Source organism: Conger conger, chromosome 9 (assembly GCF_963514075.1).
Source record: "Conger conger chromosome 9, fConCon1.1, whole genome shotgun sequence".
NCBI classification, from domain to species: Eukaryota; Metazoa; Chordata; class Actinopteri; order Anguilliformes; family Congridae; genus Conger; species Conger conger.
The window spans coordinates 57,363,997-57,389,384 of record NC_083768.1 but is presented as its reverse complement, the minus strand read 5'-3'; the positions used below and the strand labels follow the sequence as shown (position 1 = coordinate 57,389,384).

At 44.2% G+C, this 25,388-nt stretch overlaps 1 protein-coding gene across 1 annotated transcript in view; it reads left to right on the top strand.

Moving 5' to 3' along the window:
- Positions 1-1,362: 1,362 nt before the first annotated feature.
- LOC133137724 (uncharacterized) overlaps positions 1,363-25,388 on the top strand; it is a 39,481-nt gene continuing 15,455 nt past the window's right edge. The window contains exons 1-2 of the mRNA XM_061256054.1: positions 1,363-1,425; positions 9,475-9,674. Of these exons, the coding sequence (XP_061112038.1) occupies positions 1,363-1,425; positions 9,475-9,674 (263 nt within the window). The remainder of the gene's footprint in view (positions 1,426-9,474; positions 9,675-25,388) is intronic.

Sequence of the window (25,388 nt, the reverse complement as noted above, 5' to 3'; positions counted from 1 at the left end):
TACCTAGTGAACACAGTCAAGCAAGTTCTGGATAAAGATGGACGAGTCAGGAGATGGACCTTTGGGAGAAAGGACCCTAAAAAAAGGAACAGAACAATCCTGATGGTGGGAGAAACAGGAACAGGGAAGTCTACACTGATCAATAGGATGCTCAACTACATGCTGGGTGTAAAGTGGGAAGACAACATCAGGTTTGAAATCATTCCAGATGAAGACAACACAGACGAAACTGAATCAAAAACCATTGAAATTACTGCTTATGAGATTTTTGGACTGGATGAAGTTCCTTTTTCTCTCACAGTCATTGATACACCAGGATTTCACGACTCAACGGGTCACGAGAAAGATAAAATCACCTCTCAGAATCTGTACAATTTTTTTAAATGTTTAAACAATATGGAACAAATAGATGCAGCTTGCATTGTGGTGAAGGCATCGGAAACTGTCTTAGCGTCCGGCCAGAAATACATCTTTGATTCTGTCCTGTCCCTCCTTGGGAAGAACATGGAGAAAAACATTGTGAGTCTCTTCACCTTCTCACACTGGATGCCACCTTCAGCTCTTAAGGCAGTTATTAAGTCTGGTGTACCCATATCCAAAGACGATAAGGATGAACATGTTTACTTTGAATTCAACAACCTTCCTGTTGAGAAGCCTGCTAAGAAATATGAACAAACATATAAAACATGCTGGGATAAAGGAACAAAGAGCTTTGAGGAGTTTTTCAAAGCTTTGGACCTGATGGAAACTCAAAGCTTGAGGGCAATGAGAAAAGTCCTGAAGCAACGTCAGAGCCTGGAAGATTCTATCCAGAGATTGGAGAGCATCGCAGAGCATGTGGAGGAGACGTCCAAGGCACTTGGCCAGGAACAGAAAACTCTGGAAAAGCTAGAAGAGGACATGAAAAAACCAGACAACTTTAAATATAAATACAATGTACTTGTCATGAAGAGAGTCGAGATTAATGGCTACGCAACTTGCTGCACTGTATGTCAGATGAACTGCCACTATCCGGGGTGCTGGTGGGTAAATAACCTAAGCTGGTGTTCTGTAATGAAGGGTGGCAAATGTACGGCCTGTCCGAAAAATTGCAGCTATGTGGACCACAAAAGAGAAAACAAAATATATCAGCCACAAAATGAAGAAAGAATTGCAACCAACGAGGCCAAGAAAACAAAGGCTGATCATGAAATATCTGCAGTAGAGGGAAGGATTTCCAAACTTGAGCAAGACTTGAAGGACACAGAGGCTGAGAAGACCAAACTCATGGAGCAGTCTTACCAGTGCATTCTCAAGCTTAGAGAGTTCGCTCTGAAGTTAGATTCAGATTCTACTCACCGGAACATTCTCAAGCTGATCGAAATGCTGAAGAAGAACGAAGAAACAGAGAAGGTGGCAGAGCTGCAGGAGATGCTGGAGAAGTCTGTGTGAAGAGAACAGATGTGGGGAAGATGCGCATTTAGTCACTCATCCACTTTTCATGTCCATGTTGTTCAAACTGTTCTTGTGTTTGAACCTGAACAATAGAGTTTATTTAACAATGAATCCCTCTGTTGCCCCTACTGTAAAACAGACCAGCAGAGAACACCTACAAAAATAAATCCCCAAATGTGTATTCAGTCAGGATTATAATTTTTCTTATGTCTGCCTCTAGTGGTGGAACCTGTCGTCTCCATATCAACGACTGAGGAGTCACTCTCAGGCTCAACAGAGCAGCTGAGGTGTTCAGAGAAGACATCCCAATGGAAACCAGAGAGCAACTGTATGACATCTGGGGTGGCCTGTAGCGTAGTGGTTAAGGTAAATGACTGGGACATGCAAGGTCGGTGGTTCTAATCCCGGTGTAGTAAAAATAAGATCACACAGCCATTGGGCCCTTGAGCGTCTGCCAAATGCCAATATTGTAATGTAATGTAATCTGGAAGCAATGACAGTATGCATTGCTGGTAAAATAGTCAACCTGTTTTATTGTTTTATGTTTCATAAGTCTTTTGGTGCATCTTTTTTTCCTAACTGGTATGTTTTGTCATTAAGTGACTATCTAGTCCTTGAATAGAAGTTTGTATTTTTGTATCAGATTAAACGGTCAAACTGCCTATTATTCATGTACTCAATATGTATGCTGCCTATTACTCATGTAATCAATATGTATGCTGCCTATTACTCATGTAATCAATATGTATGCTGCCTATTACTCATGTCATCAATATGTATGCTGCCTATTACTCATGTAATCAATATGTAATCCAATGAACCTATAACATTAATTACGGATGAGCTTATGGAAATGCAAGAAACCACAGTGTCAACTGTAGAAGAAAAAGCAAAAGAATGCGTCTGGCTGAAAAACCACACTTACTAAGAAGAAAACATTAATCAAATATTAAAGTATGATTAAGTATGCCTGTATATTTTCAAACTGATAAACTGCTCAATTGTGCTAGAAGTACGCAGTGACTCATATGTAACCTGAGTTGAATACAATAATGTGTTTGCTTAAAAGGAAAATTGGAAAGTAGAGAGTAGCACCATGTTTTGCATGAATTCATCTTTTATGATTCCTCTCTGTTAAAAAGCATTTTGTGGGAGGGGGGCAGGGCGTCTTGCTTTGAAAACTGTTATTTTCAAGGATAGTTTTTTGAACAAGATGTGATAAGAACATTTATTTTTAAAACAGCTTACAAAGCAAAAATTGCATGTTGAAGCACCACAGAGACCACCTGGTGTTTTTAGGAATGTTTTGGGAGGAGTTACATTGAAAGAAGTGTATAAAATGTGTATGAAACTAACAATCGAGGTTCAGTTCTGCAGAATTGATCTGGCCTTGTGCACTTGTGCTAATAAAGTCTGATTTTCCTGAAGAGCTTGCTGCTGTGGTATTAGAGATTGGACTTAGAATTCTGTTGTTTTCTAGACACAACATTTTGTGTGTTGTGTTAACAAAGGAGGTGAGGTTTCAGATAGCTAATGCAAATCGCTACTGTAGCCCTCCTAGATGCCTATTGCCTCCCTTTGGGGAATAAAGGGGAATAGGCTAAGGTAGCGTGCTGAGCTAGGCATACCAGAAAAATGAAAATAGCAGATTGAATGAAAGATGTGTAAGTAATATATGAAAGGAACTAAAATGTCTACCAATTGGGCTATGTTATATCACAACACTACCCAGGGGTATGATGACCAGGTGTCCTGCGTTATGTTGCATTGCACAAGTATGTTGACCCTTTGTCCCGCATCCCATGTATTGAGATGATATCCCGCAATTTTGAAGAAAATAGCCTATGTGTTTCTCCAATCAAACATTAAGCGATCGATTTTGATGAATATTCAATAATAATCTCTGCCGGTATCGGCTGCCGATTACATCCACTCTCTACCTCTTGTCTTGCGTAACCTCATAGTGCAGTTTGATTGGCCCTAAATTAATTTCAAGGCACATAGTCGAAGCTAGCCAGCAATGTCGCAAGATGGATAGTCTACTAGTAAAAATAAAATAACATGCAGTTGCAAGAAATGACACATGCCTGGGTGAGGCAGATGCTCCTATAGCAGTCCTGCTTTATGATACAGGGCCCAGCTAACTCAGTAATCCTGCATTGTGATACAGGGCCCAGCTAACTCAGTAATCCTGCTTTGTGATACAGGGCCCAGCTAACTCAGTAATCCGGCTTTGTGATACAAGGCCCAGCTAACTCAGTAATCCTGCATTGTGATACAGGGCCCAGCTAACTAAGTAATCCTGCATTGTGATACAGGGCCCAGCTAACTCAGTAATCCTGCTTTGTGATACAAGGCCCAGCTAACTCAGTAATCCTGCTTTGTGATACAGGGCCCAGCTAACTCAGTAATCCTGCATTGTGATACAGGGCCCAGCTAACTCAGTAATCCTGCATTTTGATACAGGGCCCAGCTAACTCAGTAATCCTGCATTGTGATACAGGGCCCAGTTAATTTAGTAATCCTGCTTTGTGATACAGGGCCCAGCTAACTCACGATTCGGCAAAGAATCTTGGGTTGACTCTTGATAACAGCCTCACCCTGGCTCCACAAGTATCCTCCACTGCCAGAACCTGCAGGTTCTTCCTCTACAATATACGCCGTATCTGTCATCTCTTAACGGAGAAAGCCACCCAGCTCCTAGTCCAGGCGCTTATCATTTCCTGCCTGGATTACTGCAACTCCCTCCTAGCCGGTCTCCCAGCTTGTGCCATCAAGCCCCTCCAGCTGGTCCAGAATGCTGCAGCCCGCCTGATCACCAGTCAGCCCAGGTCGGCTCATGTCACCCCGCTCCTCATTGGCTTCCACTGGCTTCCTATTGCTGCACGCATCCGATTCAAGGCCCTAGTGTTGGCATTTCAGGCTGCTAAGGGGACCGCCCCATCTTACATACAATCCTTAATCACTCCCTACTCCCCAGCTAGACCACTCCGGACGGTCTGCCAGCTCTGGTCGTAGTTCCACCTGGTGGTCGAGCTGCACATTCACGCCTGTTTCCTGCTCTGGTGGAATTACTTGCCTACCACTGTCAGAACAGCAGAATCCCTCCCCCTATTTCGACGCAGACTAAAAACACACCTTTTCAATCTGTACCTTAGTCCTCCCTCCTGATTTCCCCCGCCCCCCTTTCTGATATCCCTATCCCTCTTGTACAACCAAAAAAAAATAAATAAATGTAATTGCATTTATGATGACTATGTTTAGAACAGCACTTCATGTGTATTTTACTAGTTATGGATGTGTTGCTTTAACTTGTGGAAGAACCTATGCACTTGTAAATCGCTTTGGATTAAAAGCGTCAGCCAAATGATTAAAATGTAAAATGTAAAAATGAACTCAGTAATCCTGCTTTGTGATCCAGGCACCTGATCTAGAGGGCATTTCTATTTAACCCCAGAAATTATAGCCTGACAAAGTCGCTGCACTTGAGCAAACAAGTGTGTATCACACTCGCATTAATGTACGTCAGTCGATGTTTACAGTTTAGCTTTCTGCCAGATGTGCTTTTCTGTGCTGCCCCCTTTTGGAGAGTCTCTGAATAGCATATATATGGGTACAGACACCAGGAGTATTGGCACCTCTGAATGGCAGTGCACAAAAAATTCACAATATACAGTACTGTTCAAAAGTTTTAGGCAGGTGTAAAAAAATGCTGTAAAGTAAGAATGCTTTCAAAAATAGAAATGGTAATAGTTTCTTTTTATCATTTAACAAAATGCAAAGTGAGTGAAAAGAAGAAAATTCTAAATCAAATCAATATTTGGTGTGACCACCCTTTGCCTTCAAACCAGCATCAATTCTTCTATGTAAACTTGCACAAAGTCAGGGATTTTGTAGGCATATAGTCAGGTGTGTGATTAACCAATTATACCAAACAGGAGCTAATGATCATCTATTTAACATGTAGGTTGAAACACAAACATTAACTGAAACAGCTGTGTAGGAGGGTTAAAACTGGGTGAGAACCAGCCAAACTCTTCTTCCAAGGTGAGGTTGCTGAATACAGTTTAATGTCATAAGCCATACACTATGGCAAGACTGAGCACAGCAACAAGATACAAGGTAGTTATACTGCATCAGCAAGGTCTCTCCCAGGCAGAAATGTCAGGGCAGACAGGGCTTTCCAGATGTGCTGTCCAAGCTCTGTTGAAGAAGCACAACGATACGGGCAATGCTGAGGACCGTAGACGCAGTGGTCGGCCAAGGAAACTTAGTGCAGCAGATGAAAGACACATCATGCTTACTTCCCTTCACAATCAGAAGATGTCCAGCAGTGCCATCAGCTCAGAATTGGCAGAAATCAGTGGGACCCAGGTACACCCATCTACTGTGTGGAGAAGTCTGGTGAGAAGTGGTCTTCATGGAAGAATTGTGGCCAAAAAGCCATACCTCCGATGTGGAAGCAAGGCCAAGCGACTCAACTATGCACGAAAACACAGGAACTGGGGTGCAGAAAAATGGCAGCAGGTTCTCTGGACTGATGAGTCAAAATGTGAAAGATTTGGCTGTAGCAAAAGGCAGGTTGTTTGCCGAAGGGCTGGAGAGCGGTACAAGAATGAGTGTCTGCAGGCAACAGTGAATCCTGGTGGAGGTTCCTTGCAAATTTGGGGCTGCATTTCTCCAAATGGAGTTGGGGATTTGGTCAGAATTAATGGTCTCCTCAATGCTGAGAAGAACAGGCAGATACTTATCCATCATGCAATACCATCAGGGAGGCATCTGATTGGCCTCAAACTTATTCTGCAGCTGGACAATGACCCCAAACATACAGCCAATGTCATAAAAAATTATCTTCAGCATAAAGAAGAACAAGGAGTCCTGGAAGTGATGGTATGGCCCCGACAGAGCCCTGATCTCAACATCTGTCTGGGATTTACACAAAGAGACAGAAGCATTTAAGGCTGCCTAAATCCACAGAAGAACTGTGGCTAGTTCTCCAACATGTTTGGAACAACCTACCTGCCGAGTTCCTTCAAAAACTGAGTGCATGTATACTTAGAAGAATTGATGCTGTTTTGAAGGCAAAGGGTGGTCACACCAAATATTAGTTTGATTTAGATTAGATCTTCTTTTCATATTCTTCTTCTGTTCATGCATTTTGTTAATTGATAAAAATAAACTATTAACATTTCTATTTTTGAAAGCATTCTTATTTTACAGCACTTTTTCACACCTGCCTAAACCTTTTGCACAGTACTGTAATTATTGAAATTAACTCTGTACTTTATAAATGTTTCAATGGAACCAACAAAAATGAAAAATAAAAAATAGATTTCACCAAAATCAAGTTTTCATAATTATTGAATTGCACCCCAGGCTTAGTACTCGGTGCATCCACCTCTGACAATGACAGCAGCATCTTGGATTGAATTATATCCTGTGTCCATTTCCCATCTATTTGGGTTTGGGGAAATTTGCACAGGAAAAGACTTGAAGACAACTGAAGACAACAATTTCTTTCTTAGAAAATTGCAAAGTCAGCCTCAAGAAGTGTTCAAGAACTCCATGGCTTTCAGTTACCAGTGCGATTTGGGTGTTTGCTAATCAGTGTCGGCCCTGGTCAGCCTTCCACCCCACGAGACTGAACTATTTCTCACCGAGTCAGTCATCTTCCTCAGCCTCATGTGAGATTGAGTCAGTCATCTTCCTCAGCCTCATGTGAGATTGAGTCAGTCATCTTCCTCAGCCTCATGTGAGATCGAGTCAGTCATCTTCCTCAGCCTCATGTGAGATTGTGGTTTTTCCCTCAGCTCACTGTGGCACTGACGCATTACATCCCGCTTTCATACTCACACTGCTGGCCTGAATGGCTTAGCTGTGCGCTTTATGAACACATTTCAGTGCACTTGAGTACATAGAATGAGGCCGGATGCACTACTAGGACATGACCAGCGGGAGGCGCTAGTGAGTGATGACAGACTGTCTGAAATCCTCTGTGCCTGGGCGACGTCTGAGCTAACTATGGCAACACCCTGGAGAACGGCACAGCCCGGAGGTGAACCCGAGCCACACAGCCCATGCACTGGAACAGCAGAAACAATAAAATACCACCACAGTAGTAACACTCTTTCTATGAAGAAAAACTTAATGCCTTATAGAAGCATTTATAGTGCCTTATGATGCACTTTTACACTCATAACAGAACATAGGCGGTTATAATGACCAATAATTGCTAAAAGTGATTATAATGGTGTTTATACCGCATTGTACGTGCATCATACGGAATTGCAAATGCAACTATAAGGCATAATGTGTGGAATTTGTGAATCTCACTCAGACTTGCTTTGCATGAATGTTTCTCTCAGAATCACTTGGGTACATCAGCCAATCAGGAAGTAGGCGCTGCGTGTGGTGACTGAGGTGACTTTGTTTTTGCAGAGCAAAGATAGACAAGCACTCTAAAAATGAGGTTTCCCAATTACGCTAAAGCGTCATTATTTTTACAAATTATTCTCTCCTCAGTTGCAAAGACTCCAACTGGTAAATGCTTCTTTTTCATTTTAGGCATCTCAAATTACATGAGCTACAATTAGTTATGAGCCTTATTTACTAAAACAGTTTTTGTTGTTATCTCTTTATTTCTTTGGCATACACTTTTTCCAGAGCTACATACAATGCAGGCCATCAGAAGGAATACACAGGCACAGCATTAGCAGAATGTTAGCGTGTCCATAGCAGCAGCACTAATATGGAAAAAGGCTGTTTTTAGTGCACATACAGTTACTAGAAATGAACATGACAGCAGCATTATCTCACACTGAGCATGATAATTGTGCCATTTACCACAAGGTTACTGTGGTGTCCTTATAGCCAACGGCTAAGTGAGGTCTTGAAACAAGGTGTGTAGAGACTGTTTAGTTAAGTCAGTGCTTAAACATTTCTTTAAAAAATTAAAGTAGACACGGTGATTCTCGGCGGCACGGATGGTGCAGTGGGTAGCACTGCCGCCTCACAGCAAGGAGGTCCTGGGTTCGAATCCCTGTTGGCCGGGGCCTCTCTGTGTGGAGTTTGCATGTTCTCCCCCTGTCTGCGTGGGTTTCCTCCGGGTACTCCGGTTTCCTCCCACAGTCCAAAGACATGCAGGTTAGGCTGATTGGAGAGTCTAAATTGCCCATAGGTATGAGTGTATGAGTGTATGAGTGTAGGAGTGAATGGTGTGTGTGTGCCCTGCGATGGACTGGCGACCTGTCCAGGGTGTATTCCTGCCTTTTGCCCAATGTATGCTGGGATAGGCTCCAGCCCCCCTGCGACCCTGATCAGGATAAGCGGGTTCAGATAATGGATGGATGGATGGATGGACTGTGATTCTCCAGTACCAGAGTTTGAGCTGGGAGACCTCCAGGATGAGGATTATTGCTTAGCAGAACCCCAACATTGCAGGTTACAGGGTGGATTAACCTCCAGTGTGGGTGTTTACCACAGGGAATGTTGCATAAAGAGGAAGTTGCAGTCATACAGGAAGTGGGATGGCATGTGGCTGCGACTAAAAGCTCATGGTGGGGGGGTGAGCTTTTCCTCTCAGCCCTTCATAAGAGAGAATGAACTGCCATGAAACAGCTGGCACAGCTATTGGTTACATGGTTAGGTCAGGGTTAGGATTAGGGTTAGGGTTTGCAGAAGGTTGGGGTTAGTTAATTTTATGAAAGTATAATATCATTCAGAATTTTGGTGAAAAACGATTTTTTTTTTTTTAAGATATTTTTTTGGCCTTTTTCAGCTTTATTGGACAGTATAGGGTACAGAGAGACAGGAAGAATGGGAGTGAGAGAGAGGGGAAGACATGCGACAAATGTCGGACGGTCAGATTCGACCACCGACGTCGCGGCTCGCAAAGAGCATGTGGTCAGTGCTCTATAGGCTGCGCCACCGAGACACCCCAGTGAAAAACGATTTTGAGTCTGTGGGACCTTTCCTCACGGCTGAAAGTGTTTCTGATAATAAATGTGACCATGCTCTCCGCACCCACTATTTACCCCCCAGTCTGAGGGTCATTACATGATCCTGATCTGCCCCGGCCACGCCCCCACAGACCCCGCCCCACTGGAGTGGAGGCGCAGGGATGGGCAGGTCGTGGCCACCAAGCGCGGGCATTTGGCCACCAGCGCTGACGTCGACAAGTACAGCCTCCTCACGGACGGGTCGCTCTACGTTAAAAACCTCCGGCCCGGAGATTCCAGAGAGTTGGAGGGTTTCGCTGAGCTAGCTGGATAACTGCACCAAGTAAAAACCCAGAGCAGTTCTTTTTTTATTTTACTTCAGTCCTTATTTTAGATTTGGGGGGTTGTCCAGGTTTTACTTGCGGTTATTCAGCTAGCTCGGCAATCCTGCATCGTCATACAGGGCAGAGGTGGGCAACGAGGGCCACATCCGCTCCTGGTTTTCATGCCAGATTCTTACCTTTAGATATGTAATTGGCCCGAACATTTACAGCATCTGAAGTCTTAGCTACTTCACTACTTAGCTATTTCTTGATAAATGCATGAATGACAGTCAAAGACTGTTTTACTGTAATCTATCTGATGTTGGTGTCTCCAGCCAAATAGCTGGTTTGGCCAGGGAAACTGGTGGAAAAATCTGCACACACACCAGCCCTGATACCGGGCCCTGGAAGGTACCTGCAGGGTTCTGTGGTTCCTTTCTTCCATCACTAGAGGGCTCCAGTCGCCCTGTTTGTATTCGGTATTAATGAGTTCCTTCACTATATGAGTGTTTTTGAGTTCTGGGGCCTGTTCCACAAAGCAGGACGACTGAGTTTGCTGGATAACTGCACAAAGTAGGATGACTGAGTTTGATGGATAACTGCACAAAGTAAAATCCAAAGCAATTACTTTTTGCCTTGAGTTCCATGTGTATTTTCCTAGTTATGGATGTGATGCTTTGACTTGTGGAAGAACCTATGCACTTGTAAGTCACTTTGGATTAAAAGCGTCTGCCAAATGACAAAAATGTAAATGTAAAATGTAAGTTTATGTTCCAAATATGGGAGGATTTTACTCTGTGCCGTTGTCCAGCTAATGCAGTAATCCTGCTTAAAAGCCAGCCGGGAGAGAGTTGCAGTAGTCCAGGCGGGTCAGAACCATAACTCGGGGTGAGGGTACGTAGGGTACCTCCAGGGCCAGCTCATGTTGACAAAGGTCAATAACAGACTCCAAAGGTGATCAAAAGCCTATTTGCAAGACTAGATATTGAAAGATAGATACTGTACATGTATTCAATTACGTAAACCACAGAAGGAAATGGCAAGATATACACTCCACTTTTGTTGTGGAACAAAAACAGGAAACGGCCCCTACTGAATGTGTGTGTCTGTGTGTGTAGAGTATTTTACACTTTGCCTTGCATCACACACGTAAGACTTTACTTAGACGGCTAGATTTCTATACTGTTTGCAAATGAATGTCTTGAGTTTTTCACTCAAACCTGAGGAGACATTTCCATCTGTGAAACAGTTCATGAGCTCCATAATATCCAGTGCATAGACGACTTGAAGCCTTTTGGCATTGTAAAATAAATTGCCAAGTTTTCTCTTTTGTGTTAAGTTACATTTAATAATATTACATTTAATACCAAAATTTTCTTTCTTCGTTCTTATTCATAAAAAACTGTGCTCGTATATTGCTGAATCTGTCACGTTTCAGGTCTGTCTCGCCATGTTTTATGTTTATTCATGTTGTCTTAGTCACGTAGTGTCTTATCATGTATTATGTTAGTCTAGGTTCGTCATGTTGTTTAGTTTATTTCTTGTTACGATTTATTTTCTCGTCATGTCTAGTTATGTTTCGTTACGATTATATTACCTTGTTATGTTGAATGGTTATCGTCTTAGTTTCGTTTTGTATTATGTTTTGATTTATGTTTATTGTTACGTTAACTGGTCGTTGTTTATGCATACACTTTTACATGTTTTTCCGCAAACCTTGCGTTCCGCCTTTTCTCTCTCTCTCTCTCTCTCTCGTTCTGTCCTTCACTCCCCTAATGTTTCTATTTGTCTATTTACTAAAACTACTAACGCTAGATCAGGATTGGGTAGAAACTAACAAGACTAATCATGTGTTCATGTTTCCTTACGTTTCTCGTGCATGTCATTTACTAATTTACTAATGCTAGGGCAGGATAGGTTTATTACTAACGATTACTAATCTCCTTGTTTAACTTGTCATCCATCGCACCTGTTTTCCATTTCCTTGCTACACTCTAACTAATTGTCTACACCTGTCTACACCTGCATTTATAGCCCAGTCGCGCAACTGTTCGCTGCGAAATTGTCTGCCTCTGTTTTTTCACGCAACTCTTGAGCATTATTTACTGTTTGATTACACGTTACGATCCACGCCTGTTTACTGACCATCGACTATTGATTTCTGTTTTGTGACCTTCGTTTTGTTTCTCGACTACGTCCCCGCCTACCGTTTTTGTACTTTTGCCCCGCTGATTGTTTCATGGTTTCGACTCCCGCTTCGCCCACGACTACGCCTCTGCCTGCCGTCCGCCTGTTCATCTGCCCCGCTGACAGCTCTCCTGCTACCGGACCTCCCTGCACGCCTACCGACTACGAGATTGCCTCTTCCCTCGGCACCGTGCTTTTTGTTTGTTTACTTTTTGTTTGGCTGGATCTACGTGTATGGACTTTGCTTGTGTTGACTACTCTCCTGGGATTCGTCCCGAATAAAGCCCTGAGGGGTCTTTATATTACTATTGTTTCTGAGTCGTGCATTTTGGGTCCAACCCCCACGCACCCGTCTCAGAATCAACAGTTCTGGCTTGGAACTCATAATAAATTGTAATGTACTTTGTTATATTTGTGTTATATTTCTACATTTTTATTTTCTTCATAAGGACCATGCAGGAGGAGTGTGCTCTCAGGATGTGTGGGGTTTGGCTGATGTACAGTTCTGCCCTCCCAAATAGAAACAGAAAAAAAGATCAGTGATATGCTGGTGAGGATAAACAACTCATTTTTATTATATTTGAGGAAGCAGGTTGGACATAGATCAGTATGGCATGATCATCAGTGAGGGAAACAATTAAACAATGACTTTAGGATAAAGCACACATCAGCACACAGTCCAATAAAGCAAACGCACATGAATAGTATCTGTACAAATCTATGGGTCTCAGAACAGCAAGGCATTGCAAGAACAATGTAGAATGGTCAGGATCATGGTGATGCAAAGTTAGCATTGAACTAGAAACCAAACTGTTTGCTTCAGTTGGTCATTATCATACTTTCAAAAAAGCTGAATACTACAAGGATGCAGCCTCTGTAATGATTTTCTTTTTTCTCCTTCATGTACAAACAATTTAACTGAAACACGTATACATGAAAACATTTATAAGTAAATTAATAAATTATGTTTAATAATGTGTAAAGCGTGGCTACTTTATTTACTTAATTGCAGTTTGCTGAATGAATGCAATTAATATAAACTTAATGTCATACAGTAATTATCCACCAAAGTTGCCTCCTAGTGCTGATATAGCCTATATTAATTATTGCAGTGAGAAATGGTTGTGGTTGTAAGTTGTAACAGGTGGGGATTCATGTTCTGGTCGAATCAAATATAAAACCATAAAACTGAGAGCACTTTACCAGTCAAGCATACTGTCACTGTTCTCCTCTTGGCATACAGTTGCTTTCTGGAATACAATCTAGGGGATGACATGGCTCAGGCAGTAAGAGCAGTCGTCTGGCACTCGGAGGATTGCCGGTTCGATTCCCCGCCTGGGCTGTGTTGAAGTGTCCCTGAGCAAGACACCTAACCCCCCAAATGCTCCTGACGAGCTGGTCAGGGCCTTTGCACGGCAGCCAATCACCACCAGTGTGTGAGTGTGTGTATGAAAGGGTGAATGAAGAAGCATCAATTGTGCAGCGCTTTGGATTAAGGCGTTATATAAATGCCTTCCATTTACCATTTACCATCCTGTCTGAATTCCCCATTTGGGGATTTAATTTGGCAGGTGTTCTCTGTTGGTCTGTTTCACAGTAGCAACTTGGTAAATAAACTCATTCAAACATCATGTTTTGACCAACATGTACATGAAAAGCAGATGAGTGACTAAATGTGTGTCTTCCCCACATTTATTCATCTGTTCACACAGATTTCTCCAACATCTCCTGCAGCTCTGCCACCCTCTCTGTTTCTTAGTTCTTCTCCATCATCTCCTGCAGCTCTGCCACCTTCTCTGTTTCTTTGTTCTTCTCCATCATCTCCCACAGCTCTGCCACCTTCTCTGTTTCTTTGTTCTTCTCCATCATCTCCCACAGCTCTGCCACCTTCTCTGTTTCTCTGTTCTTCTCCATCATCTCCTGCAGCCCTGCCACCTTCTCTGTTTCTTTGTTCTGCAACATCTCCTGCAGCTCTGCCACCTTCTCTCTTTCTTTGTTCTTCTCCATCATCTCCCACAGCTCTGCCACCTTCTCTGTTTCTTTGTTCTCCATCATCTCCTGCAGCTCTGCCACCTTCTCTGTTTCTTTGTTCTCCAGCATCTCCTGCAGCTCTGCCACCATCTCTGTTTCTTTGTTCTTCTCCATCATCTCCTGCAGCTCTTCTACCTTCTGTTTCTTTGTTCTTCTCCATCATCTCCTGCAGCTCTGCCACCTTCTCTGCTTCTTTGGTCTTCTCCAGTATTTTCATCAGGCTGTCAACGTGAGTAGAATCAAATTTCAGAGCGTGCTTTTGAAGCTGGGGAATGCTCTGGAAACACTTGTCTATGAGCTTAGCCTTCTTAGCCTTTGCAGCCTCCAACTCCTGCCCAACTCTGGCTATAATGCTTTCAGCTTTGAATTTGATGTGAGTTATAGCAGTTTCAATTTCTTCCTTTTCTAGGATGATGATTTTAATATTTTCTTTGTGATCCATCACTTTGCATTGACAAGATGAACAAGTATTGTTTGATAACTGTCTCAGACTCCCAGAATCCAACTGAGGAAAGGGGCAGAGTTTCTGACATAAGTTGCAGAAACGTCCAATCTTTTCAGTACTGAATTTCATGGTTGATACACGGTCACAACCTTTCTCCATGAGCTCTATGAGCTCTTTCACAGTTTTCTTTTGCACCTCAAGTGCCTCGCGCTTCTTCTCCACATCCATGAGGGAAGGTACACCAGCTCTGCCACCTTCTCTATTTCTTTGTTCTTCTCTATCACCTCCCACAGCTCTGCCACCTTCTCTGCTTCTTTGTTCTCCATCATCTAATGCAGCTCTGCCACCTTCTCTGTTTCTTTGTTCTCCATCATCTCCTGCAGCACTGGCACCTTCTCTGTTTCTTTGTTCTCCAACATCTCCTGCAGCTCTTCCACCTTCTCTGTTTCTTTGTTCTTCTACATCATCTCCTGCAGCTCTGAAACCTTCTCTGTTTCTTTGTTCTCCATCATATTCTGCAGCTCTTCCACCTTCTCTGTTTCTTTGTTCTTCTCCATCATCTCCTGCAGCTCTGAAACCTTCTCTGTTTCTTTTTTCTCCAACATCTCCTGCAGCTCTTCCACCCTCTCTGTTTCTTTGTTCTTCTCCATCATCTCCTGCAGCTCTGAAACCTTCTCTGTTTCTTTTTTCTCCAACATCTCCTGCAGCCCTTCCACCCTCTCTGTTTCTTTGTTCTTCTCCATCATCTCCTGCAGCTCTGAAACCTTCTCTGTTTCTTTGTTCTGCATCATATTCTGCAGTTCTTCCACCTTCTCTGTTTCTTTGTTCTTCTACATCATCTCCTGCAGCTCTGAAACCTTCTCTGTTTCTTTGTTCTCCATCATATTCTGCAGCTCTTCCACCTTCTCTGTTTCTTTGTTCTTCTCCATCATCTCCTGCAGCTCTGAAACCTTCTCTGTTTCTTTTTTCTCCAACATCTCCTGCAGCTCTTCCACCCTCTCTGTTTCTTTGTTCTTCTCCATCATCTCCTGCAGCTCTGAAACCTTCTCTGTTTCTTTGTTCTTCTCCATCATCTCCTGCAGCTCTGAAACCTTCTCTGTTTCTTTGTTCTCCATCATATTCTGCAGCTCTTCCACCTTCTCTGTTTCTTTGTTCTTCTCCATCTCCTGCAGCTCTGCCACCTTCTCTGTTTCTTTTTTCTTCTCCAGCATGTCCCACAGCTCTTCCCTCTTCTCTGTTTCTTTGTTCTTCTCCATCATATTCTGCAGCTCTGCCACCTTCTGTGTTTCTTTGTTCTCCATCATATTCTGCAGCTCTTCCACTTTCTCTGTTTCTTTGTTCTTCTCCAGCATCTCCCACAGCTCTTCCACCTTCTCTGTTTCTTTGTTCTCCATCATATTCTGCAGCACTTCCACCTTCTCTGTTTCTTTGTTCTTCTCCATCATATTCTGCAGCTCTTCCACCTTCTCTGTTTCTTTGTACTTCTCCAGCATCTCCCACAGGTCTGCCACCTTCTCTGTTTCTTTGTTCTTCACCATCATCTCCTGCAGCTCTGCCACCTTCTCTGTTTCTTTGTTCTCCATCATATTCTGCAGCTCTGCCACCTTCTCTGTTTCTTAGTTTTCCATCATATTCTGCAGCTCTTCCACCTTCTCTGTTTCTTTGTTCTCCATCACCTCCTGCAGCTCTGCCACCTTCTCTGTTTCTTTGTTCTCCATCATATTCTGCAGCTCTTCCACCTTCTCTGTTTCTTTGTTCTTCTCCAGCATCTCCCACAGCTCTTCCACCTTCTCTGTTTCTTTGTTCTTCTCCAGCATCCCCCACAGCTCTGCCACCTTCTCTGTTTCTTTGTTCTTCTCCATCATATTCTGCAGCTCTTCCACCTTCTCTGTTTCCTTGTTCTTCTCCATCATATTCTGCAGCTCTGCCACCTTCTGTGTTTCTTTGTTCTCCATCATATTCTGCAGCACTTCCACTTTCTCTGTTTCTTTGTTCTTCTCCATCATCTCCTGCAGCTCTGCCACCTTCTCTTTTTCTTTGTTCTCCAACATATTCTGCAGCTCTTCCACTTTCTCTGTTTCTTTGTTCTTCTCCAGCATCTCCCACAGCCCCGCCACCTTCTCTGTTTCTTTGTTCTTCTCCAGCATCTCCCACAGCTCTTCCACCTTCTCTGTTTCTTTGTTCTTCTCCAGAATCCCCCACAGCTCTGCCACCTTCTCTGTTTCTTTGTTCTTCTCCATCATCTCCCACAGCTCTTCCACCTTCTCTGTTTCTTTGTTCTTCTCCATCATATTCTGCAGCTCTGCCACCTTCTCTGTTTCTGTGTACTTCTCCAGCATCTCCCACAGCTCTTCCACCTTCTCTGTTTCTTTGTTCTTCTCCAGAATCCCCCACAGCTCTGCCACCTTCTCTGTTTCTTTGTTCTCCAACATCTCCTGCAGCTCTTCCAACTTCTCTGTTTCTTTGTTCTTCTACATCATCTCCTGCAGCTCTGAAACCTTCTCTGTTTCTTTGTTCTCCATCATATTCTGCAGCTCTTCCACCTTCTCTGTTTCTTTGTTCTTCTCCATCGTCTCCCACAGCTCTGCCACCTTCTCTGTTTCTTTGTTCTCCATCATCTCCCACAGCTCTGCCACCTTCTCTGTTTCTTTTTTCTCCAACATCTCCTGCAGCTCTGCCACCCTCTCTGTTTCTTTGTTCTCCTCCATCATCTCCTGCAGCTCTGCCACCTTCTCTGTTTCTTTGTTCTCCATCATATACTGCAGCTCTTCCACCTTCTCTGTTTCTTTGTTCTTCTCCAGTATCTCCCACAGCTCTTCCACCTTCTCTGTTTCTTTGTTCTTCTCCATCATCTCCTGCAGCTCTGCCACCTTCTCTGTTTCTTTGTTCTCCATCATATTCTGCAGCTCTTCCACTTTCTCTGTTTCTTTGTTCTTCTCCAGCATCTCCCACAGGTCTTCCACCTTCTCTGTTTCTTTCTTCTTCTCCAGCATCTCCCACAGCTCTGCCACCTTCTCTGTTTCTTTGTTCTTCTCCATCATCTCCTGCAGCTCTGCCACCTTCTCTGTTTCTTTTTTCTCCATCATATTCTGCAGCTCTTCCACCTTCTCTGTTTCTTTGTTCTTCTCCAGCATCTCCCACAGCTCTTCCACCTCCTCTGGTTCTTTGTTCTTCTCCATCATCTCCTGCAGCTCTGCCACCTTCTCTGTTTCTTTGTTCTCCATCATATTCTGCAGCTCTTCCACCTTCTCTGTTTCTTTGTTCTTCTCCATCATCTCCTGCAGCTCTGCCACCTTCTCTGTTTCTTTGTTCTCCATCATATTCTGCAGCTCTTCCACTTTCTCTGTTTCTTTGTTCTTCTCCAGCATCTCCCACAGGTCTTCCACCTTCTCTGTTTCTTTGTTCTTCTCCAGCATCTCCCACAGCTCTTCCACCTTCTCTGTTTCTTTGTTCTTCTCCAGAATCCCCCACAGCTCTGCCACCTTCTCTGTTTCTTTGTTCTTCTCCAACATCTCCTGCAGCTCTTCCACCTTCTCTGTTTCTTTGTTCTTCTACATCATCTCCTGCAGCTCTGAAACCTTCTCTGTTTTTTTGTTCTCCATCATATTCTGCAGCTCTTCCACCTTCTCTGTTTCTTTGTTCTTCTCCATCGTCTCCCACAGCTCTGCCACCTTCTCTTTTTCTTTGTTCTTCTCCATCATCTCCTGCAGCTCTGCCACCTTCTCTGTTTCTTTGTTCTCCATCATATTCTGCAGCTCTTCCACCTTCTCTGTTTCTTTGTTCTTCTCCAGCATCTCCCACAGCTCTGCCACATTCTCTGTTTCTTTGTTCTTCTCCATCATCTCCTGCAGCCCTTCCACCTTCTCTGTTTCTTTGTTCTTCTCCATCATCTCCTGCAGCTCTTCCACCTTCTCTGTTTCTTTGTACTTCTCCAGCATCTCCCACAGCTCTGCCACCTTCTCTGTTTCTTTGTTCTTCTCCATCATCGCCTGCAGCTCTTCCACCTTCTCTGTTTCTTTGTACTTCTCCAGCATCTCCCACAGGTCTTCCACCTTCTCTGTTTCTTTGTTCTTCTCCATCATCTCCTGCAGCTCTGCCACCTTCTCTGTTTCTTTGTTCTACATCATATTCTGCAGCTCTTCCACCTTTTCTGTTTCTTTGTACTTCTCCAGCATCTCCCACAGGTCTTCCACCTTCTCTGTTTCTTTGTTCTTCTCCATCATCTCCTGCAGCTCTGCCACATTCTCTGTTTCTTTGTTCTTCTCCAGAATCCCCCACAGCTCTGCCACCTTCTCTGTTTCTTTGTTCTCCAACATCTCCTGCAGCTCTTCCACCTTCTCTGTTTCTTTGTTCTTCTACATCATCTCCTGCAGCTCTGAAACCTTCTCTGTTTTTTTGTTCTTCATCATATTCTGCAGCTCTTCCACCTTCTCTGTTTCTTTGTTCTTCTCCATCGTCTCCCACAGCTCTGCCACCTTCTCTGTTTCTTTGTTCTCCATCATCTCCCACAGCTCTGCCACCTTCTCTGTTTCTTTTTTCTCCAACATCTCCTGCAGCTCTGCCACCCTCTCTGTTTCTTTGTTCTTCTCCATCATCTCCTGCAGCTCTGCCACCTTCTCTGTTTCTTTGTTCTCCATCATATTCTGCAGCTCTTCCACCTTCTCTGTTTCTTTGTTCTTCTACATCATCTCCTGCAGCTCTGAAACCTTCTCTGTTTCTTTGTTCTCCATCATATTCTGCAGCTCTTCCACCTTCTCTGTTTCTTTGTTCTTCTCCATCATCTCCTGCAGCTCTGAAACCTTCTCTGTTTCTTTGTTCTTCTCCATCATCTCCTGCAGCTCTGCCACCTTCTCTGTTTCTTTGTTCTCCATCATATTCTGCAGCTCTTCCACCTTCTCTGTTTCTTTGTTCTTCTCCATCATCTCCTGCAGCTCTGCCACCTTCTCTGTTTCTTTGTTCTCCATCATATTCTGCAGCTCTTCCACTTTCTCTGTTTCTTTGTTCTTCTCCAGCATCTCCCACAGCTCTTCCACCTTCTCTGTTTCTTTGTTCTTCTCCAGCATCTCCCACAGCTCTTCCACCTTCTCTGTTTCTTTGTTCTTCTCCAGAATCCCCCACAGCTCTGCCACCTTCTCTGTTTCTTTGTTCTTCTCCAACATCTCCTGCAGCTCTTCCACCTTCTCTGTTTCTTTGTTCTTCTACATCATCTCCTGCAGCTCTGAAACCTTCTCTGTTTTTTTGTTCTCCATCATATTCTGCAGCTCTTCCACCTTCTCTGTTTCTTTGTTCTTCTCCATCGTCTCCCACAGCTCTGCCACCTTCTCTTTTTCTTTGTTCTTCTCCATCATCTCCTGCAGCTCTGCCACCTTCTCTGTTTCTTTGTTCTCCATCATATTCTGCAGCTCTTCCACCTTCTCTGTTTCTTTGTTCTTCTCCAGCATCTCCCACAGCTCTGCCACATTCTCTGTTTCTTTGTTCTTCTCCATCATCTCCTGCAGCCCTTCCACCTTCTCTGTTTCTTTGTTCTTCTCCATCATCTCCTGCAGCTCTTCCACCTTCTCTGTTTCTTTGTACTTCTCCAGCATCTCCCACAGCTCTGCCACCTTCTCTGTTTCTTTGTTCTTCTCCATCATCTCCTGCAGCTCTTCCACCTTCTCTGTTTCTTTGTACTTCTCCAGCATCTCCCACAGGTCTTCCACCTTCTCTGTTTCTTTGTTCTTCTCCATCATCTCCTGCAGCTCTGCCACCTTCTCTGTTTCTTTGTTCTACATCATATTCTGCAGCTCTTCCACCTTTTCTGTTTCTTTGTACTTCTCCAGCATCTCCCACAGGTCTTCCACCTTCTCTGTTTCTTTGTTCTTCTCCATCATCTCCTGCAGCTCTGCCACATTCTCTGTTTCTTTGTTCTTCTCCAGAATCCCCCACAGCTCTGCCACCTTCTCTGTTTCTTTGTTCTCCAACATCTCCTGCAGCTCTTCCACCTTCTCTGTTTCTTTGTTCTTCTACATCATCTCCTGCAGCTCTGAAACCTTCTCTGTTTTTTTGTTCTTCATCATATTCTGCAGCTCTTCCACCTTCTCTGTTTCTTTGTTCTTCTCCATCGTCTCCCACAGCTCTGCCACCTTCTCTGTTTCTTTGTTCTCCATCATCTCCCACAGCTCTGCCACCTTCTCTGTTTCTTTTTTCTCCAACATCTCCTGCAGCTCTGCCACCCTCTCTGTTTCTTTGTTCTTCTCCATCATCTCCTGCAGCTCTGCCACATTCTCTGTTTCTTTGTTCTCCATCATATTCTGCAGCTCTTCCACCTTCTCTGTTTCTTTGTTCTTCTCCAGCATCTCCCACAGCTCTGCCACATTCTCTGTTTCTTTGTTCTTCTCCATCATCTCCTGCAGCCCTTCCACCTTCTCTGTTTCTTTGTTCTTCTCCATCATCTCCTGCAGCTCTTCCACCTTCTCTGTTTCTTTGTACTTCTCCAGCATCTCCCACAGCTCTGCCACCTTCTCTGTTTCTTTGTTCTTCTCCATCATCTCCTGCAGCTCTTCCACCTTCTCTGTTTCTTTGTACTTCTCCAGCATCTCCCACAGATCTTCCACCTTCTCTGTTTCTTTGTTCTTCTCCATCATCTCCTGCAGCTCTGCCACCTTCTCTGTTTCTTTGTTCTACATCATATTCTGCAGCTCTTCCACCTTTTCTGTTTCTTTGTACTTCTCCAGGATCTCCCACAGGTCTTCCACCTTCTCTGTTTCTTTGTTCTTCTCCATCATCTCCTGCAGCTCTGCCACATTCTCTGTTTCTTTGTTCTCCAACATCTCCTGCAGCTCTGCCACCTTCTCTGTTTATTTGTTCTTCTCCATCATCTCCTGCAGCTCTGCCACCTTCTCTGTTTCTTTGTTCTCCATCATATTCTGCAGCTCTTCCACCTTCTCTGTTTCTTTGTACTTCTCCAGCATCTCCCACAGGTCTTCCACCTTCTCTGTTTCTTTCTTCTTCTCCAGCATCTCCCACAGCTCTGCCACCTTCTCTGTTTCTTTGTTCTTCTCCATCATCTCCTGCAGCTCTGCCACCTTCTCTGTTTCTTTGTTCTCCATCATATTTTGCAGCTCTGCCATCTTCTCTGTTTCTTAGTATTCCATCATATTCTGCAGCTCTTCCACCTTCTCTGTTTCTTTGTTCTCCATCACCTCCTGCAGCTCTGCCACCTTCTCTGTTTCTTTGTTCTCCATCATATTCTGCATCTCTTCCACCTTCTCTGTTTCTTTGTACTTCTCCAGCATCTCCCACAGGTCTTCCACCTTCTCTGTTTCTTTGTTGTTCTCCATCATCTCCTGCAGCTCTGCCACCTTCTCTGTTTCTTTGTTCTCCATCACCTCCTGTAGCTCTGCCACCTTCTCTGTTTCTTTGTTCTCCAACATCTCCGGCAGCTCTGCCACCTTCTCTGTTTCTTTGTTCTCCATCATATTCTGCAGCTCTGCCACCTTCTCTGTTTCTTTGTTCTCCATCACCTCCTGCAGCTCTTCCACCTTCTCTGTTTCTTTGTACTTCTCCAGCATCTCCCACAGGTCTTCCACCTTCTCTGTTTCTTTGTTCTTCTCCATCATCTCCTGCAGCTCTGCCACCTTCTCTGTTTCTTTGTTCTACATCATATTCTGCAGCTCTTCCACCTTTTCTGTTTCTTTGTACTTCTCCAGCATCTCCCACAGGTCTTCCACCTTCTCTGTTTCTTTGTTCTTCTCCATCATCTCCTGCAGCTCTGCCACCTTCTCTGTTTCTTTGTTCTCCAACATCTCCTGCAGCTCTGCCACCTTCTCTGTTTATTTGTTCTTCTCCATCATCTCCTGCAGCTCTGCCACCTTCTCTGTTTCTTTGTTCTCCATCATATTCTGCAGCTCTTCCACCTTCTCTGTTTCTTTGTACTTCTCCAGCATCTCCCACAGGTCTTCCACCTTCTCTGTTTCTTTGTTGTTCTCCATCATCTCCTGCAGCTCTGCCACCTTCTCTGTTTCTTTGTTCTCCATCACCTCCTGTAGCTCTGCCACCTTCTCTGTTTCTTTGTTCTCCAACATCTCCGGCAGCTCTGCCACCTTCTCTGTTTCTTTGTTCTCCATCATATTCTGCAGCTCTGCCACCTTCTCTGTTTCTTTGTTCTCCATCACCTCCTGCAGCTCTTCCACCTTCTCTGTTTCTTTGTACTTCTCCAGCATCTCCCACAGGTCTTCCACCTTCTCTGTTTCTTTGTTCTTCTCCATCATCTCCTGCAGCTCTGCCACCTTCTCTGTTTCTTTGTTCTACATCATATTCTGCAGCTCTTCCACCTTTTCTGTTTCTTTGTACTTCTCCAGCATCTCCCACAGGTCTTCCACCTTCTCTGTTTCTTTGTTCTTCTCCATCATCTCCTGCAGCTCTGCCACATTCTCTGTTTCTTTGTTCTCCAACATCTCCTGCAGCTCTGCCACCTTCTCTGTTTATTTGTTCTTCTCCATCATCTCCTGCAGCTCTGCCACCTTCTCTGTTTCTTTGTTCTCCATCATATTCTGCAGCTCTTCCACCTTCTCTGTTTCTTTGTACTTCTCCAGCATCTCCCACAGGTCTTCCACCTTCTCTGTTTCTTTCTTCTTCTCCAGCATCTCCCACAGCTCTGCCACCTTCTCTGTTTCTTTGTTCTTCTCCATCATCTCCTGCAGCTCTGCCACCTTCTCTGTTTCTTTGTTCTCCATCATATTTTGCAGCTCTGCCATCTTCTCTGTTTCTTAGTTTTCCATCATATTCTGCAGCTCTTCCACCTTCTCTGTTTCTTTGTTCTCCATCACCTCCTGCAGCTCTGCCACCTTCTCTGTTTCTTTGTTCTCCATCATATTCTGCAGCTCTTCCACCTTCTCTGTTTCTTTGTACTTCTCCAGCATCTCCCACAGGTCTTCCACCTTCTCTGTTTCTTTGTTGTTCTCCATCATCTCCTGCAGCTCTGCCACCTTCTCTGTTTCTTTGTTCTCCATCACCTCCTGTAGCTCTGCCACCTTCTCTGTTTCTTTGTTCTCCAACATCTCCGGCAGCTCTGCCACCTTCTCTGTTTCTTTGTTCTCCATCATATTCTGCAGCTCTGCCACCTTCTCTGTTTCTTTGTTCTCCATCACCTCCTGCAGCTCTTCCACCTTCTCTGTTTCTTTGTACTTCTCCAGCATCTCCCACAGGTCTTCCACCTTCTCTGTTTCTTTGTTCTTCTCCATCATCTCCTGCAGCTCTGCCACCTTCTCTGTTTCTTTGTTCTACATCATATTCTGCAGCTCTTCCACCTTTTCTGTTTCTTTGTACTTCTCCAGCATCTCCCACAGGTCTTCCACCTTCTCTGTTTCTTTGTTCTTCTCCATCATCTCCTGCAGCTCTGCCACCTTCTCTGTTTCTTTGTTCTCCAACATCTCCTGCAGCTCTGCCACCTTCTCTGTTTATTTGTTCTTCTCCATCATCTCCTGCAGCTCTGCCACCTTCTCTGTTTCTTTGTTCTCCATCATATTCTGCAGCTCTTCCACCTTCTCTGTTTCTTTGTTCTCCATCACCTCCTGCAGCTCTGCCACCTTCTCTGTTTCTTTGTTCTCCATCATATTCTGCAGCTCTTCCACCTTCTCTGTTTCTTTGTACTTCTCCAGCATCTCCCACAGGTCTTCCACCTTCTCTGTTTCTTTGTTGTTCTCCATCATCTCCTGCAGCTCTGCCACCTTCTCTGTTTCTTTGTTCTCCATCACCTCCTGTAGCTCTGCCACCTTCTCTGTTTCTTTGTTCTCCAACATCTCCGGCAGCTCTGCCACCTTCTCTGTTTCTTTGTTCTCCATCATATTCTGCAGCTCTGCCACCTTCTCTGTTTCTTTGTTCTCCATCACCTCCTGTAGCTCTGCCACCTTCTCTGTTTCTTTGTTCTCCAACATCTCCGGCAGCTCTGCCACCTTCTCTGTTTCTTTGTTCTCCATCATATTCTGCAGCTCTGCCACCTTCTCTGTTTCTTTGTTCTCCATCACCTCCTGCAGCTCTTCCACCTTCTCTGTTTCTTTGTACTTCTCCAGCATCTCCCACAGGTCTTCCACCTTCTCTGTTTCTTTGTTCTTCTCCATCATCTCCTGCAGCTCTGCCACCTTCTCTGTTTCTTTGTTCTACATCATATTCTGCAGCTCTTCCACCTTTTCTGTTTCTTTGTACTTCTCCAGCATCTCCCACAGGTCTTCCACCTTCTCTGTTTCTTTGTTCTTCTCCATCATCTCCTGCAGCTCTGCCACATTCTCTGTTTCTTTGTTCTCCAACATCTCCTGCAGCTCTGCCACCTTCTCTGTTTATTTGTTCTTCTCCATCATCTCCTGCAGCTCTGCCACCTTCTCTGTTTCTTTGTTCTCCATCATATTCTGCAGCTCTTCCACCTTCTCTGTTTCTTTGTACTTCTCCAGCATCTCCCACAGGTCTTCCACCTTCTCTGTTTCTTTCTTCTTCTCCAGCATCTCCCACAGCTCTGCCACCTTCTCTGTTTCTTTGTTCTTCTCCATCATCTCCTGCAGCTCTGCCACCTTCTCTGTTTCTTTGTTCTCCATCATATTCTGCAGCTCTTCCACCTTCTCTGTTTCTTTGTACTTCTCCAGCATCTCCCACAGGTCTTCCACCTTCTCTGTTTCTTTGTTGTTCTCCATCATCTCCTGCAGCTCTGCCACCTCCTCTGTTTCTTTGTTCTCCATCACCTCCTGTAGCTCTGCCACCTTCTCTGTTTCTTTGTTCTCCAACATCTCCGGCAGCTCTGCCACCTTCTCTGTTTCTTTGTTCTCCATCATCTCCCACAGCTCTGCCACCTTCTCTGTTTCTTTGTTCTTCTCCATCATCTCCTGCAGCTCTGCCACCTTCTCTGTTTCTTTGTTCTCCATCATATTCTGCAGCTCTTCCACCTTCTCTGTTTCTTTGTACTTCTCCAGCATCTCCCACAGGTCTTCCACCTTCTCTGTTTCTTTGTTGTTCTCCATCATCTCCTGCAGCTCTGCCACCTTCTCTGTTTCTTTGTTCTCCATC